The sequence below is a fragment of the Rhea pennata genome, chromosome 8 (genome assembly GCF_028389875.1).
Source record: "Rhea pennata isolate bPtePen1 chromosome 8, bPtePen1.pri, whole genome shotgun sequence".
NCBI lineage: Eukaryota > Metazoa > Chordata > Aves > Rheiformes > Rheidae > Rhea > Rhea pennata.
The window spans coordinates 28,122,442-28,138,215 of record NC_084670.1 but is presented as its reverse complement, the minus strand read 5'-3'; the positions used below and the strand labels follow the sequence as shown (position 1 = coordinate 28,138,215).

The 15,774-nt window shown below is 52.2% G+C and overlaps 1 protein-coding gene across 1 annotated transcript; it reads left to right on the top strand.

Annotated features, from left to right (window-relative positions):
- The first annotated feature begins 120 nt into the window (after positions 1 to 120).
- PRDX6 (peroxiredoxin 6) lies at positions 121 to 13,847 on the top strand. The gene is made up of 5 exons (XM_062581194.1): positions 121 to 271; positions 4,313 to 4,469; positions 10,963 to 11,109; positions 11,696 to 11,842; positions 13,121 to 13,847. Exons 1-5 carry the CDS (start codon positions 180 to 182, stop codon positions 13,250 to 13,252), a joined length of 675 nt encoding a protein of 224 aa, XP_062437178.1. The 5' UTR covers positions 121 to 179; the 3' UTR covers positions 13,253 to 13,847.
- Positions 13,848 to 15,774: the final 1,927 nt, after the last annotated feature.

Sequence of the window (15,774 nt, the reverse complement as noted above, 5' to 3'; positions counted from 1 at the left end):
CGGCCCGCGGGGCCGCTGGGGGGGGCGTGGCGGCGCGCAGGCGCCAGGCCCCGCCCCCCGCCCCCCCACCCCACCCCACCCCGCCGCCGCCGCTAGGGTGCCGTGCCGTGCCGTGCCGTGCCGTGCCGTGCCGTGCCGCGCCGCGCCGCGCCGTGCCGTGCCGTGCCGCGCCGCGAGCCATGCCGGGCCTGCTGCTGGGCGACGAGGCGCCCAACTTCGAGGCGGACACCACGCAGGGCCGCATCCGCTTCCACGACTTCCTGGGCGACTCGTGAGCACCGGGCCCGGGGGGCAGCGCGGCCGCCGCGGGCTGGGCGGGGGGGAGGGCAGGGACGGAAGGAGACCCCCCCCCGACGGGACGGGACGGGACGGGACGGGACGGGACGGGACCCGGCCGGCCGACCGCAGTGCCCGGCCGGGGAACCGCGGGGCCTGGGGGCCGCGAGCCCCCGGAGCCCCCGGGGTCGGGATCCCCCAGCACTGGGGTGCCCGGAGCCCCCGGTGTCGGGATCCCCCAGCACTGGGGTGCCCGGAGCCCCCGGGGTCGGGATCCCCCAGCACTGGGGTGCCCCGGAGCCCCCGGGGTCGGGATCCCCCAGCACTGGGGTGCCCCGGAGCCCCCGGGGTCGGGATCCCCCAGCACTGGGGTGCCCCGGAGCCCCCGGGGTCGGGATCCCCCAGCACTGGGGTGCCCCGGAGCCCCCGGGGTCGGGATCCCCCAGCACTGGGGTGCCCCGGAGCCCCCGGGGTCGGGATCCCCCAGCACTGGGGTGCCCGGAGCCCCCGGGGTCGGGATCCCCCAGCACTGGGGTCCCCCGGAGCCTTCTGGCTTTGGGTGCCACGGGATCCCCCACAGGGCTCCAGGATCGGGATCTGACTCCCCTGGAGTTCCCCAGGACTGGGATCCCCCAGAGCTCTCCAGGATCTGGTGCCCCAGGCCCCCAGGATTGGGACCCCCAGGACGGGGATCCCCCGGGATGGAGCACCTTGGGATCCCCTGGAGGGCTCCGGGCCCCCACGGGCTGTACCAGCGCAGGGATGGGCGGCACAGCCGGGAGCTGGGATCACCGGGACCCTCTCGGCCGGGCTGGAGCAGAGCTCACCACCATGAAAACAAATGAAAATGGGAGCAGGAGATCCCATGTGTAAAACCAGCCCTGGACAGACCGGGCACCCCAGCTCTGTGCACTTTCAGCCCCCTTCACCCATACTTAACATCAGGATGGAGGAGGGGGCTGGTCTGTCCCCCCCGCGCGCAGAGCCACAGGCAGTTGGAGGTGGAGCGCTCTCGCATGGGGCTGCTGCATCAGAGCCCCAAACTGGAGCTCACTCCCCTGTGGACCCTATGCTTCCCACCCGTTGGCCAGGGAGATGCCAGCACACCCCTTCCTCTTCTGCACACAGAAAGATGAGATTTTGAAAAAAAAACCCATCTGTTTCCCCAGATCACGTGGTGAAATGTTCCCAAGGAGCCTGGCAGGGAGGGCTCCTAAATCTTATTCTCAGTCTATCCTGGAGAAGTAATAAGTTCCCATGATCTGATTTACATAATACAAGCCCTTTGGCGTTTCCTTTTTGCTAGCTTTTATTAACTTTCCTGATCTCTCCTTCTGCTGTCTGAGCTCAGAAAGAGCAAATCTGGCTTAAGCTTGAATCAGAAGACTGGCCGTGACTTGCCTCCATGAGGTTATGTGCCAAATTATAAACCCCCTGCTTTAAGCACTGTGGCCAATTCCACCTGCCCAGCGGGCTAGGACAACCTGCGCTCCCTGAACAAGAAATCCTCTGGGAGGATACTGCACAGATCCATATTGATAAGGCCCTGGGTCAAACCTGTGGCTCTGCACTGTGCAGGTCGTGGTGAAGCTATGCGATCGTCCTGCGCACTGTTTTCACTGCGGCTGCACTGTGGCTGCCCATGCCAGCGCAGAGGGAAAGTACCGCTCTCCTTTTTCAGTCTTACATCATTCTTTTGGCTCCCAAGTGCTGCAGCTGAATGCCGAAAAGACAAACAGGCTTTTTAATTCCTAGAGGTGTAACAAGGCAGTTCTGTAAGACTTCTTCCTCTAAGGGTTTGATTGCTATTCTGGGTTCAGGGAGTGTCCCCATGATAATATTGCACTTACTCAAGGCTTTCCTGGCCTGCAATCAGGGTGAGTGAAGTCCTTCCTTGGTAAAACACATTCAGACCCTAAACTGTCCCACATGAGCAAGGAGATCTCAGTGTGGGTGGAGTGGATGATTTAGGGGAAAGGGAATGACTCTAACACTGTGCCCAGGAAGAAAAAGGCTGTGTACCCTCCAGTCTGAATAGCACTGTAGAACATATGCTCCCAAGGAGGTGGTTTTATTCTGCAGTTGAAAAGTTGGGCCTCGCAAGTTTGGCTTGTTGTCAGGGTAAGCAAGGAGTCAGCACGCCTCTGAAATGAGCTCTTGTAACCTGTGTGGAAGCAAGGGATTTCCTACAGGTTTTGAAACCACTTATTTGATCAGTGTCGGTCTTTGTTTTTAAGGCAGATAAAAGAGAGGATGAATTTTGGCAGTCTGTCAGCTATGCTTGGTCCTGGACGGGAGGCGTAAATGAGCGTGGCCTTGTACACTGTGTGCAGATCAGCCTCTGCCCGTGGGCAGCGTGACTGGAATAAGGAGGCACGCCTGTACCAGTCTCTGCCACGGTCTTTTTGGATGGTGTTTGTGGCAGCCCTCCCGATGCATGCCCTTGGAGGCTGGGGAGGTCACTGCGCTTATGTGCTGGGCAGTCGGACGCTGGGATTTTCCAGGGCAGCCAGCGGTGAGGCAGATACAGGCTCCTCTGCTTTGGTAGAGCTGTGCTAACAGCGTTTCTTGCGACACTGGAGGGAGCTTGCTGGTCTCAGCATGCGAAAGGCGTGATACGTTAGACTTGGCGATGACGATGCGTTTTGGCCTCTAAATTGTGTGTCCTGTCCTCTTGGGATGACATTTGGTCTGTGTGTCAGCACAGATGCCTGTTGGAACAGGGCTGAGCTCTGCTTTGCGAGGCAGGCAGGACGGGCAGAGGTTTGCAGCAAGGATGACTCTCCCCTCGTGTGTGCTCTGCTCCTCCCTGGAAGAGAGGGAGGAGGTACTCTGAAAACCTGGATGCCCCCCCAGTAAAACGGGTGTCTGATGAACCTGAGCATGGAGCAAAGCCAGACCTACTAGAACAACCGGAGCAGCATATGAGTCCCGGCCAGTCCTGGGAATCAGCTCAGGAGTCACATACATCCTTTGTGAGTGAGCCCGTGTGCATGTGAAGACATGTAATTGAACCGTGGCAAAGGGCTCCGATTCTGGTTCAGCCTGACATGCAAAGCCACATACATTTAGGCATGATGTCCTGCAAAGCCTATTACTCCGTTTCTGGCACGAACAGGAGGGGTCTAGCACAGCACTCATGGGACACACTTCCTTCAGGGCTTGGTGTGCATGATGCAGCGTTCTGAGTTTATTCCTTTGGGCATTGCAGATTTGGGCAAGTGAGATAAAAAAAGAAATTGTTCAAATGAGATAATAAAGCGTTGCTTGCAGGATTCTTTAAAACTGGCTGTTCCAGCCTAATCATACACATATCAGCCAGCATCTGCTCTGCAGTTTGCTGCCTTTTTATTCAAGTAGCATAGTATTGTGTAATACACGTTGTAACACCAGTGACTGAGTAGCTGCCCCATAACTTTGTTAAGAGCTACAGTAATTGCACAGCTCTGTCTGAGCTGCAGGGTATCTTGCTTTGTCCCTTTGGAATAGGATGACGTTTTGACATTCTGACCCACTTGGAAGTTCACAGCAGCAATTGGGTTAAGGTTTGGTCCTATCCTGTTCCTTTAAGTTGCATGATACAAGTGGGTATTTTTCCTCGTGGTGATTTATGAGATGTACAGCGTAGTAAATATGAGCTTTATAAACCAGCAGCAATCTTTATAAAACCATGGCCTGCAGGTTGGCATCTCTGTGGTATGGCATATACACATGGCTCTCACACACTTTGCGCGCGTGGCATCATGTCTGTCTCTGCTTTAGGAAATGCAGGCTATTCCAGCATCTCTTGGGTAGGAGGGAGGAGAAGGGTTGTGAGGCTGGAGTTCCTCAGAGCATGATGAATAGGACTTCTCTTGTGAAGGCTTCCAGCGCTAGGGAAGGAGGAGTTCCCAGGACAGGATTTCCTTTTCCGCTTAGTGAGGAGACGAGCTGCTGCATCTAGCCTCTGTCCAAAGCACTATGTACAGCCCTTTGTCCACACTGCAGATCAGAATGACAACACACTTTCATGCTGTCGCTTGCCCTCTTCTTTCAGATGGGGCATCCTCTTCTCTCACCCCCGGGACTTCACGCCCGTCTGCACCACGGAGCTTGGCCAGGCAGCGAAGCTAGCCTCGGAGTTCAGCAAGCGCAACGTGAAGATGATCGCCCTCTCCATTGACAGCGTTGAAGACCACCTCTCCTGGAGCAAGGTACGGGGCCTGGGGAGGCACATGGAGCTTGTGGGGCTGCCTTGCAGCAGAGGAGCATTCATGTGAAAGACCAGAGAAAAGGCCCACACAGAGATGAGCACAGGCTCATCTTTACACATCTTCTGAGGATAACATTCTAAGATATTTGAATCCCAAAGCATGTAGGATAGGGGATGCTAAAATTCAAAACAGGAACAATAGAGAGAGGTCTACACAGATATCCCATTTTTGTGAAGTACTCCAAAAGCTGGCCCAAGCATGTGCGTTTCTTTCTGTGCAGCTAACAGGTCTGGAAAACAAGTAATGCTCCTGGCTGTCCTTGCGTGACAGGCACTTTGGAAACTCACTGGGGTACAGACACCAAAGTATACCCGTTAGGACTGGTTTAAAGTTCATATAAGTGAGCCAAGTGTGTCAGCAAGTACTGCAGACCCCTGTGCACTGACGCTTTGAAACAAGAAGAAAGTGCTATTACAGCTCTCCAGTCGATCATCAAAAAGGGTAAAATGCATGCAAGATGTATGAGGCAGTGTCAAAAGCCCAGAGGAAGGTAGTCTATCCACAGACCCTAAAAAAACTCTGCATAAAAATGGAAAAATAAAGGCATGGGAACTGAATAGCTTCCAAGAGTGCAGTTCGTGTCCAGGCAGGGAATAGAGAAAAAAGAATAAATAGGAGCATGTTAAACATAAAACCGCAAGTAGGAGCACGTTAAATATAAAACCACAGTAAGGGAAAAAAAGAAAAGAAGAAAAAAGATGACAACAAAATAACTTGCTAAAGGAACAAAAAAGAGACTAATGAAAAACTTAAAATGGAGCCTTAGCAATGCTGTGCTGCCAGGGAGTCTTGACTCCGGGGCTGACAGGTGATAGGGGAACAAGATGAGCGTTTCAGAAAGATAAGGTCAGAGCACATAAAACCTAGGTGAAAATTGTCAGCCTCTTTGTTATCTTTTAAACTTGGGAACATTCTCATGTGATTTGCACAGGGCTGGTGATGCTTGTGTGTGTAAGGGGAGAAGTGGTAAAGGTGAACAACTTTTCCACTCAAACATTAATTCATGTTTGACTTGCTGTAGAAGTCTTCTAGTTATTCCTTATTGCTTAAATTGGCCTTTGTACCTGAATGGAACATGGCAACTGTGATGCCAGGTCTCAGAAAGGCTTGAGAAAAACATATGAAACCCACACCAATAAATCAGATTTCTGCATTGGTCCCATTGGCCAAAACCACCAGTTGAATTAGCAGATACATTCCATTAAGCGTAACAGAAAGTTTTGGTTTGGCTTTTTAAGGGAATCTCATCTCCCAGTTTGTTACAGCCTGTAGAAGGACGATAGGGATATTGCTGACTATAAAATCCTTGACTTTCCAAGAATTTTGAATGAAATGATCTGTGAAAGGGCAGGTTCTCTTGTCCCTTCTTGTTGGGAGATAGGAGGAAGCAGTAATTGTGTTAGAGGAGGGAAGGCAGCATTGAGCTCCCCTAAGAGTCTGCAGGGACAGATGTGGTTCAGCATACTCAGATGATCTGGAAAAGAGGTGAACAATGAGCTGAGTTTGCTGATGCTACAGGATTATTCTGCACAGCCTCAGGTAAAACCAAGAGTTGCAGTGTGGCTTTGCAATGCTGACTAATGGGAGACAGCAGTTTTGGAAAACCTTCCAGGAAACTGCAGAGGAAGGCAAAGGGCAACAGCACGAGCTGTGCATCACAGTGGTGAACTTTCCACCAGGATAGGGACAGGCCTCAGAGACAGTGGTTTACAAATGCCAACTCGGCATCTGTAAAAAGGAGAACTGTTAAACGCAGCCAGAGCAAAAGTTCAAATTGGTGTGGATAAATCAGTAGCAGATTTGACTCTCTCATGCAGCCTGTATTTGAAATTGCCCCTTTCTCAGGCTACAGGGGAACAAGGTTGGGATCCAGTATGCATGTGGCAGAGGCAGGGAAAGGCTGCTCAAAGGTTTGGAACAGCTTCAGTGCAGAGACTGGCGCTCTTCACTTGGGACTGGGGGCATGTGCCAGGCTGCAGCATGGTGAGCAGCATGGGAAGGATGGAGAAGCAACAAACTCAGCAAGTGTACATCATAGGGCTAAAGGAGGACAAGGGTGCGATTGCTCTGCTCTTGGACCTGAGCTATAAATGTGATCCTTTCCCTGGTGACAACTCTGCCATCTAGTTAACAGGAGTGGAGGATGAAGGCTTCCCCAGCACCGTTTTGGAGGCTGGCTGGGCAGTATGCTTACCTCTTAGCGCTGTACAAGGAAGGGTGAAGGGGGGACATCTAAACTGTCAAACAGTTACATTACATGCAAGAAACCTGAGATGACTCCAATCCCATTCATTAACGTTGTTGCACACCTTTGAAAAGCTAGGAGAGGTCCTTGACAAAGCAGAGAAGAACTAGAAATAATGCAGAGAGATGAAGAGAAGAACTGGGAAGGCAGCCTTTAAAATTTGCTGCAAATCTGAGACTGTGGACAATGCCCCAAAGGTTCTTCTGCCCAGGCACAAAGAAAAAAAGCCTTGAACAGAGATACCAAGACCTAGGAGCAGATGCCTGTCTGGACAAAAGCAGTCTACATTAGATGCTAGCCTGAGATGGAAAAACTGCAACTTCCTTCACTAGATCTCAATCTAGAGAGAAGTCTTTGGGTCAAGCAAAGCTTTTGGCAAACAGATCTCTATGCAGTATTCCTCTATACACCGACACTTCATCTTCGGATGAAGGTACTAAAAGTACTGAGAGGAAGAAGCTGTTTTCATCTAGAGTGCAGCCTGCGAGGAAGCAAATGGGCAGCAAGGAATAGGTGGCTAAAATTCTGCATGAAACAACAGAAAAACCTCTGCTTTCCTTGCTGCCAAATTTCAGTGAGCAAATAGGAGAGGAGATAAACTAGGCAGACAGTTCATCTAGCAGCAGGAAGCAGGCTTGTAGACCACAACATGACCAATAGCTGTCACATCACTTTGTCAATCCATCCTTTCCCAGCCAAGATACCAATACTCTTAGCCATCCTTAGCAAAGTCTCAGGAGCAAGCTCCAGATTTCTCAGCAAGCTTATAGCTCCACCAGGGACCGATCCTGCTCTTCTGCCTTCCTAGTCTATGCACTGCATCTCCAAGACTTGGCTGAATGCACAGGCTCCTTAGGCAGGATTAACTAGGGCATCTGCACCAGGGGCAGGGGCCCTCTGTGGCATGTAGAGAGCTTGTGTTCTCCTCTGAGCTCAACGGCCGCTGCAGGGGTGACTCACATGCGCTGCTCATGTCGGAGATGGTTTCGATGCTCTGTTTGGTCACCAGTGCCTTAGCCTCCATGAGTTCAGGGGAGACTAAATCTCTCCAGCAGTATCTGGTTTCAGCTTGGACTCTGGAAAGAAAAATAGTTCATAGGGAAGTGAATGACTCTGGGTGTCCTATTGCACAAGAGGGTGGCGTTTATGACACTTTTGTACAGAGTTCCCGTGGGTGATAAAGTTATTTGCATTTTGGAATGAGTTATAAACAGTAGGATTTGACTATTGCTTTTCAGAAGCACTCTCCATCCCAGAGCAGAGTTTTGTGCAAAGGTCTTGTTTCTAATTTCTCACCTCTCAGTGCACCATCAAGAGTGCTGCAGCAGTAGAGATTTTTGCTGGGCAACTTGAACTGCTCCAAGCAGAAGAGATTTTTCAGGTAGACCTGTGACTTGTGATACAGAAATCCAAGGATGAACTGTCACTTGGAGGGCAGAGAAGGCTACATGAACAGCCATGGAGAAAACCTTTATTCCTTTAAATCCATGACCGATGATTTTCTTTGCAGATTTAGTGTGCTGGTAAGGTGTCTGGCTCTGGGAAGGAGCAAGACTTCTGCTGGGTCATGCCTGGGTAGGGCATGCGTCATATTAGAGTCCTTTCCCATTTTTATTACACAGCTAAAGGGCAGCAGATGCTATTGCAAACAGTTGTCTCAGCCAGCTGAACTGAGATTGCCAAACAATTTTTTTAAATCCTGAATGGACTCAGACTGTGCAAGTTTAGGCAGAAGTTCACAACAGCTCTTCTTTACTCTTTGAACCACTCCCATGTGGTTTACTCAGGTCTATAAGAATGGCTCTGTAGTAAGTCTCAGTTAAATTGCAGTTTAACAACAAAATGTCATACTGCAAATTTCCAAAGAGTAGTGTCCTGTCCTGGTACAGGATTTCTTGCCACTCTTCACAGAGGCTGCAGGGAGTTAGGAGAAATTAAGTCAGAAAACCTGAGGGTGCATCCCAGCGACATTCTGATCTCAGAGTTCAAGCCAATAGGCACGATACAGGAGGCACACACTGGCCAACATTTGCAGGGCAGGGGGAGCAAAAGCAAAGGAAAGTCAGGTTATCTTTGAAAAAGAAGAAACTAATTCAGCTCAAGGTGGAGAGAGACTTCTGCTTCTGCCACGCTTGGTCTGTTCACTGAGCTTTTGCAGTTCGCATGCTTGTTCCAGTGGCTGATTCTCACTCATTCAAGAGGCCTGTATAGAGAGAGGTGCCTCCCACAGCACTGGCTTGCTGCAGTGACTTCTTTCTGCCTCTGTTTTCTGCTTTGTTGAACACAAGGCAGGCTGGGCACTTACTAAAATTCATAAGCTGCAAAAAGGGGTTGTCTGTGTACCTTATGCCCCAGAGGAGTTCTGAGACCTGCTGGGGATGTGGAAGGAGTGAAAGAACAGCCACATCGCAGCATCAGGAACTCCTCCTGAGGCATTTTTCTGTGTTCGAGGCTGGGGGGAGAGGGGGGGAGCAGAGATGGATATCTGCTGCTGTCCTCAGTGCCCAGCTGGCTGTCCCCATGGCTATGAGGAAAGGGCTGCAACTTCAGGCAAGCAGAAACATGTTCCTGGCCTCAGCTGGCTCTGCAAGGATGGGTGTACAGACTGCTGTCGCACAGGACTCAGCTGGGAAACGCACACAGCCAGACCGAGATGAACAGCCCCTCTTGGCCGTGCAGTGCTGACTTGTGAAGGCTCTGGGGAGGAAGCAAGTGAAGAGAAAAGCTGCAAAGGAAACATCCTGCCATGTGTGCACCCTGTGACCTGCTTGCAGCATCCTGAGCAGCCACCTGCTCACCAGGGCAGGGTTACGGCCCCCCATGTCACTACCATCAGCCTGGGAGGGCTGAGGACCAGCGCTGGGCCTGCTTGCTCTTGCTGCCTCTGGCATGATCTGAGCACAGTTGGCAGTGCCAAGGGGCAGCATTTCCAACCCTTCCCTTTCTACGTTCCCCCTGAGCAAGGCCCAGTTTGTTCCCCTACCTTCAAAGCATGAGGGAGGCAGGGACTTGTACGCTCGCATTGCCAGCTCAGCCGAAAACACACCACAGCGTGGTGGAGGAGGCTTATATCAGCGCTGGAGTTGAGTTTGTTCCCTTGCAGCAAAATGAGGATGGAAAGAAAAGATAGTGCTGTTCTGGGGCGGTGACCTTGAATTCACACTTGCTTTTATGCTGCCAGCTGCTCTGCTTGTGCTGCCTTGAGCAAGCTACTCTCAGCCCTGCTGCAGCTCAGCCCAAACCGTATGGGAGTTGCCCCAGATTACAATGAAAACTTGAATGTTTTGGCCAAATCCACACCAGTTTCAGAAAGGCTAAAAATACGGATGCCCTGTAATACAAATCAAGTTTGGACTAGCACAGGAAGCAACTTCACAGACCAAGTGATGGTTGTTTTCTCTCCTGTTCCCAGATACTGGTCAAAAAAAGGAAAAAAAAAAAGAAAAAAGAAAAAAATGTAACTTAGCATACACACTCAGACTTTCATTGCATTTTCAAGAGCCTTTAGTTAAGGTAGAGGTCACTTGCTGAATGGCGCTGGCTCCCTCACACAAAACCTGTGTTTGGCATGTGAGCTTTGTTAGCTCTAGAGTCACTGGTTTGCTCTACCACTAGAAAAACTGTTTTTTAAGAGCACAGTCCAAGTCAGATGCTATATCAACATGTCTGTCGGTCATGCTGGCTCACTTTTGGGGGAGGGCTCCAAGAGGGACTTCCATTCTCAGAGCAAGTAAATCCTGCCTGTGACATAGGGAGACTTTTCCTACTTCTGTGTGCCTGGGCGAAGCTGAGCCACCGGCAGTTCAAGAGGGTAAGCAACCTGGCATGCAGGTGTTTGGTTTGTTGCCCAGTTTTGGAAGCTTAGAAACTTCATGGAAGGCCATGGGCACCTGGCTGTGTGGCCTCTCCACAGGTGCCATGCTGGCAGGGACACAGTACAGGGCAGTGTCAGTCCTGGCATCAGTGTGTAGCGGGAGGAGATGCTCTGCACAGGAGCAGGCCTGGCACACGTCAGAGCCCAGCTGGGGTAAGAGAGCAGGTGAGGCATCCACCCATACCAAAATAGAGGTTAAAGACTTGTGTGACTGCTGGAGTCTGCGCCACACACACACTGCCTCCAGCCTCCATCCCCAGCATGATGGCACCCAAGATGGGGAGCATGAGTATGCCGATGGCTTCTCTCTACAGGACATCAATGCATACAATGGGGACCAGCACGAGCAGAAACTCCCCTTCCCCATTATTGCTGATGCTAAGCGGGAGCTTGCTGTCAAGCTGGGCATGCTGGACCCGGACGAGCGGGACAAGGATGGCATGCCCCTGACTGCCCGTGTGGTGAGTACCCTGATCATGCTTTGGCCTTGGAGCACTGCAGCAGTTGGTATGAGCTGCCATCCTGCCCTGTCTGGGACACAGAGACAGGAGCAGGCTACCTGCATGGATGTGACCAGCCTTGGGAGCTGAGTCAACTTCCCAGGGTAGATCCATGTGCTGTTCTGCAAGAAGAGGCTGGGCACAGCCCTGTCTTGCTGGCACCTGCTCATCCTGATTGTGCTGGTCTAGGCAGAGAAGGGACACCCATAGGTCATTGATATGCTGGACTTTTGTTCTCCCCTGCAGCACTTGTGTTACAAGGGGCCCAGATTGGGGTGGGGACCAAATGTTTCAAGTAGTGAAATAACCTAATGTTGGAAACAAGCTCTTAGAAAAAACACCATGTTCCCTGTGCCAGAGTGGGGGGCACTAGTTGTTCTAGGAGATACCCACAACAGTGTCTCCACTTTCCCAAGGACCTGTGATCAAATGGGATCTTGGCAGGACACCATACAGGAGAGGGAGGAGCAGGAGGGCTGGGCAGATCTAGCAGAGCAGTAGGACGTGTTTGGTGCCCAGGAATCTGACCCTGTCTCCCTATGCTCAGGTGTTTGTTTTTGGCCCGGATAAGAAGCTGAAACTTTCCATCCTCTACCCAGCCACCACTGGGAGAAACTTTGATGAGATCCTAAGAGTGGTGGACTCCCTGCAGCTGACAGCGTACAAGAAGGTCGCTACCCCTGTGAACTGGAAGGTGAGAAGGGGAGCAAAGCTTGCAGCCCAGCACTGCAGCGGGTGGGCAAAGCAGAGATGCACTAAAACATCAGTTGCCCCCCTTGGGGGGAGCTACTGAGATCTTGGGATTTGAGCTGGATCCTAGCACAGGCTTCAGGGCCATTGAAGTCTAGAGTTAGCCAGAGACCTCCCTTCCCTCTCCTTCATCCCAGGTGCTGGCAGATATGGAGCCTGTTCCCTTGGGCTATCAGTACTCGAGCTCTGGGGCAAGGCAGATCCTGTCTTTGTTGACCATGATAGGAAAGAACATTACTGGCCATCAGCTGCCAGGCCAAACTCCACTCAAAGTCAGTGTCACAAACCAAAAAAGCAGTAAGTGCAGGGTAGCTGGTTTCAAGGCTGGCACATTGCTCTGCTCCCTTTGAGCCAGGAAAGGCCAATATGGGCACAGGCTCACTTTGCCCAGCAGATACACACCCAGTCCTAGCCTTGTGGAAGATAACTAACTGAAGTTGCTTAGCTACTGTTTCAATTCAGAAGCATTATTTAAAATTCCAAAAAATAGTCTGGGCAGCCAATTAAAAAGGAAGAACAAGCAGTGCACTTTAGCTAGCCAACATTTCCCTGGCCTGGCAGGGCTGCTCAGCTCTAGGACCCATCCTGCTGCTGGCTTTCAGAGCTGTTACCAGAGAAACCGGCTTGTCTGGAGCCAGAGGACACACTCCTTCCTGCTGCTACAGGCTCCCGAGAAGTCCTAGGCTTGTAGTACTTCTGTTATGAGGCAGGGACCAAGGTGTCAAGGGTCCCTGTAGGCAGTTCCTTTTGCAGTGCAGCATAAGCTGTCAGCAGTTTTGGGCCAGCTCACCCACCACCTCTCCTCCCAGGGAAGCGCTTGGGCTCGGCCTGGCCAAGTGCTGCCTTTCCAGGGGTGCCTGAGCAATAGGAATGGATGAGCAGGTGCAGGCCTTGCTGCGTGCCCTGCTCAGCAAGCAGCAAAGATGAGCTGTAGAGAACCGATGCTGAGCTCACCTCTACGTGCTCCTTGTTTCCTTGACAGTACCATGGGGAGGGCTGCACCATGGGGTCTGACTGGCAGATGGAGCAGCTCTCCCTTTCTGCATTGCCCATATCTCCTGGTTCACCTCCCACTCAGTCCTCACTGCTGGCTATGGACAGCTGCAGGGGACATGCACTGGGGCTAAGTGTTCACAAGGAAGGCAACACACCACCTGCTAGCAGGGACGTGCCAAGCCTGCCAGTTCCTCTGCTGCCCTCATGTTTCCCATTTGCTCCCCAGCCTGGTGACAGCGTCATGGTCATTCCCACCTTACCTGATGACGAAGCCAAGAAGCTGTTCCCCAAAGGAATCTTCACCAAGGACCTGCCATCGGGCAAGAAGTACCTACGTTATACACCACAGCCAGAGTGAGCGGGTCTGCGTGTCCGCCACGCTGGGCTGTGGGTCATTTGGCGTTGGGAGTCTTCCGTGGGTGGGACACCTGGAGATCCTGCCTCCCTGACGTCATCTGATCAGCAGCCTCGTAGTGTCACGCTGGTGTTACATCCCAATACTAAATCAATTGTCCACATCCCCTTTTTCCCCCCACATCTTCTTAAATTAAAACCCTGGGTGTTTTCTTGCCTTGACTCAACCCAGCAAGGAAGAGGTCAGCAGGCTCGCAGGAGCTCCTGGGCCAGTGCTGTGGAGTTGCTCCTATTCAGTGCTGGCCACACTTGTCCTGGAGGCACAGCAAGAGGTGTGGGGTCAGCAGCCAGGCCTTGGAGGGGTTTCCTGCTGGGTTCACGTCTCCTGCCAGGTAGCTTAGCGGACGCCAGACTGCTGCGTGCCTTTAGGAGCAGCCATCAGTAATTTATTAACACCTTTATTTGTTCCCATGAATTGACGAGGAGCTGCAGAGCCAAATTTTCTCACTTACTTACTGCTTTCTCTTGCTGAAAGGTGACTGATATTTTCAGCTTTTCTGGAAGAGGGAATGGAGCAAATAAAGCATTCTTCAGTACTACATGCAGTATCCCTCATCTGTGCCTCTGCTGGCCTGCGCAGACGCAGCTTTGATACTTCACCCCCAGCACCCTGAAGGATTTCTTTCCTTGCCGTGGCTGTGCCGCTAGGATGCGTGCCCACGCTCCTCCATGGGTGGCAGGGCCCCAGACTGCCCTTGTGATTGCTCTGTAAATAAGGCACCTGGGAAACGCAGGTTGCCCTGGAGCACATCGTCCCAGCCGAGGCAGCAGGCCCAGGGGCAGTGGTGCTGCCTCACTTCACGAAGGAGCCTTGGGGGACAAGGCAGGAGATGTCCACAACAGGGACAAGGCTGGGAATGTCTCTCTCCTTCCCAGGACCAGAGTGTTCCTAAAGGCCTCAGCCCCATATTTGCTGGGAGTCAGTCCCCGAGCTTGGTGCGAGCCTGCCCTGTTCCCCTCAATGAGCCAGAGCCATCCTGCTCCTGGCATGGTGTCCCCAGCCCCTCAGCCAGGACGAGACAGTTGCCACTGGGAGCAACTCTTACCTGGGGACAGATCCCGCTCCACAGGGGCAAAGCCACCAGCAAGGATTTGCAAACTCTCCTAAGCCCTTAATCGCACCGAGAGCCCCTGTGAGGAGGCTGCAGCACCCCTCAGCCACACTGGTGTTTCTGGGGCTATGCTCTGCACCCACTGCCGCACTCCCCCGTGCCTGGAGGGACCAACGTTTGCTGCAGTCCCAAACTTGTTAAGTAGATAACTGACGGTTTAATATAAGCCTAGGAAAGAAATCTACTCATCAAATAACACATTGGCTGTCCACCAGCATCTCTTGGTGCCTAGCGCAACCAGCAACACTTAAACAAGCAGCTATTAAAGAAACCAGCCTGTGCAGGGCACAAATGTACTGCACAGCAAGAGGGGACTGAGAGGGTTGATGCTCACTGCAAGTAATGCATTGCCTCCCTCCCTGTGCAATGCGAGGGGACGATGCCCCTCCGGCATCCTGCAAGAGCCTAATCCTGCAGCAGCAGCCACATCTAGCTTCCCCTCCGCCCGGGACACAGCCCAGCCGTCCTCGAACAAGATTCAGCCACCAGCTCCTTCCCTGTGCCCATCAGCTGTCTTCCACCATCGCCAATGTGCAGGCAGGGCTCAGGCTGAGAAGAGAATTTCTTTCATTACCAAAATAATAATATTTAATGGCTTTCAGAAACTATATTGCAAACATTTCCGCTTTTCCCAAATGTTTCAGTGGCTCTTATTTTTCCCTGGTTGTGGATTTTTTAATGAATATTATAAAATTCTATATTATCTTCATTTATTATTTTCACTAGAAGATTATGGAAAAAAGCACCACTTCGACTCTCAGATGAATCTTGTTCCACATTTTTCCACTATGCAAGAAGTGGGAGAGAATCAGCGACTTCAAAGGGGAGATCTTTGTATTTTTTCAGCCCAAGTGCCCCCCAAAAAAGCCCAAGGCCAGCAGCCCAGCTCATCCTAGCCTCTTGCACCTCAGGCTTCTGCCTTCCTGAGCTCCGCAGCAATGACAGCTCCCTGGTTTCTTGCACGTCCCTCAGCTCATGGCCCTCACCTTGGCCGGGTTTCCTGTCCTCAGCACATCCACCCCCTCCACAAGAGCTTTCCCTCTGGAAGGGGAGATGCAGCCCAAGGATCTGGACCCCCTACAAGACTTGTGAATAAGCTCTGAGCATCCCCAGAGCAGGGACGCTGCAGGGCGAGCACAACCTCGCAGTAACCACCCTGGCAGACCACAGAGGTACAAAGCCAGAAGGGGAACAGGTCAGAGCCTGACAGGGCAGTAGCTTCTCCCACCCCACAGTCAGGCCAATTTGAGCCAGTGGGGGCCGAATTCTGAAACCCTATGAGCTCATGGGGACACAGGGACCCCCAGGTGGCTCAGCACCAGGGCTTTGGGGGGCTTTCCTCCTTCCCCTGCAG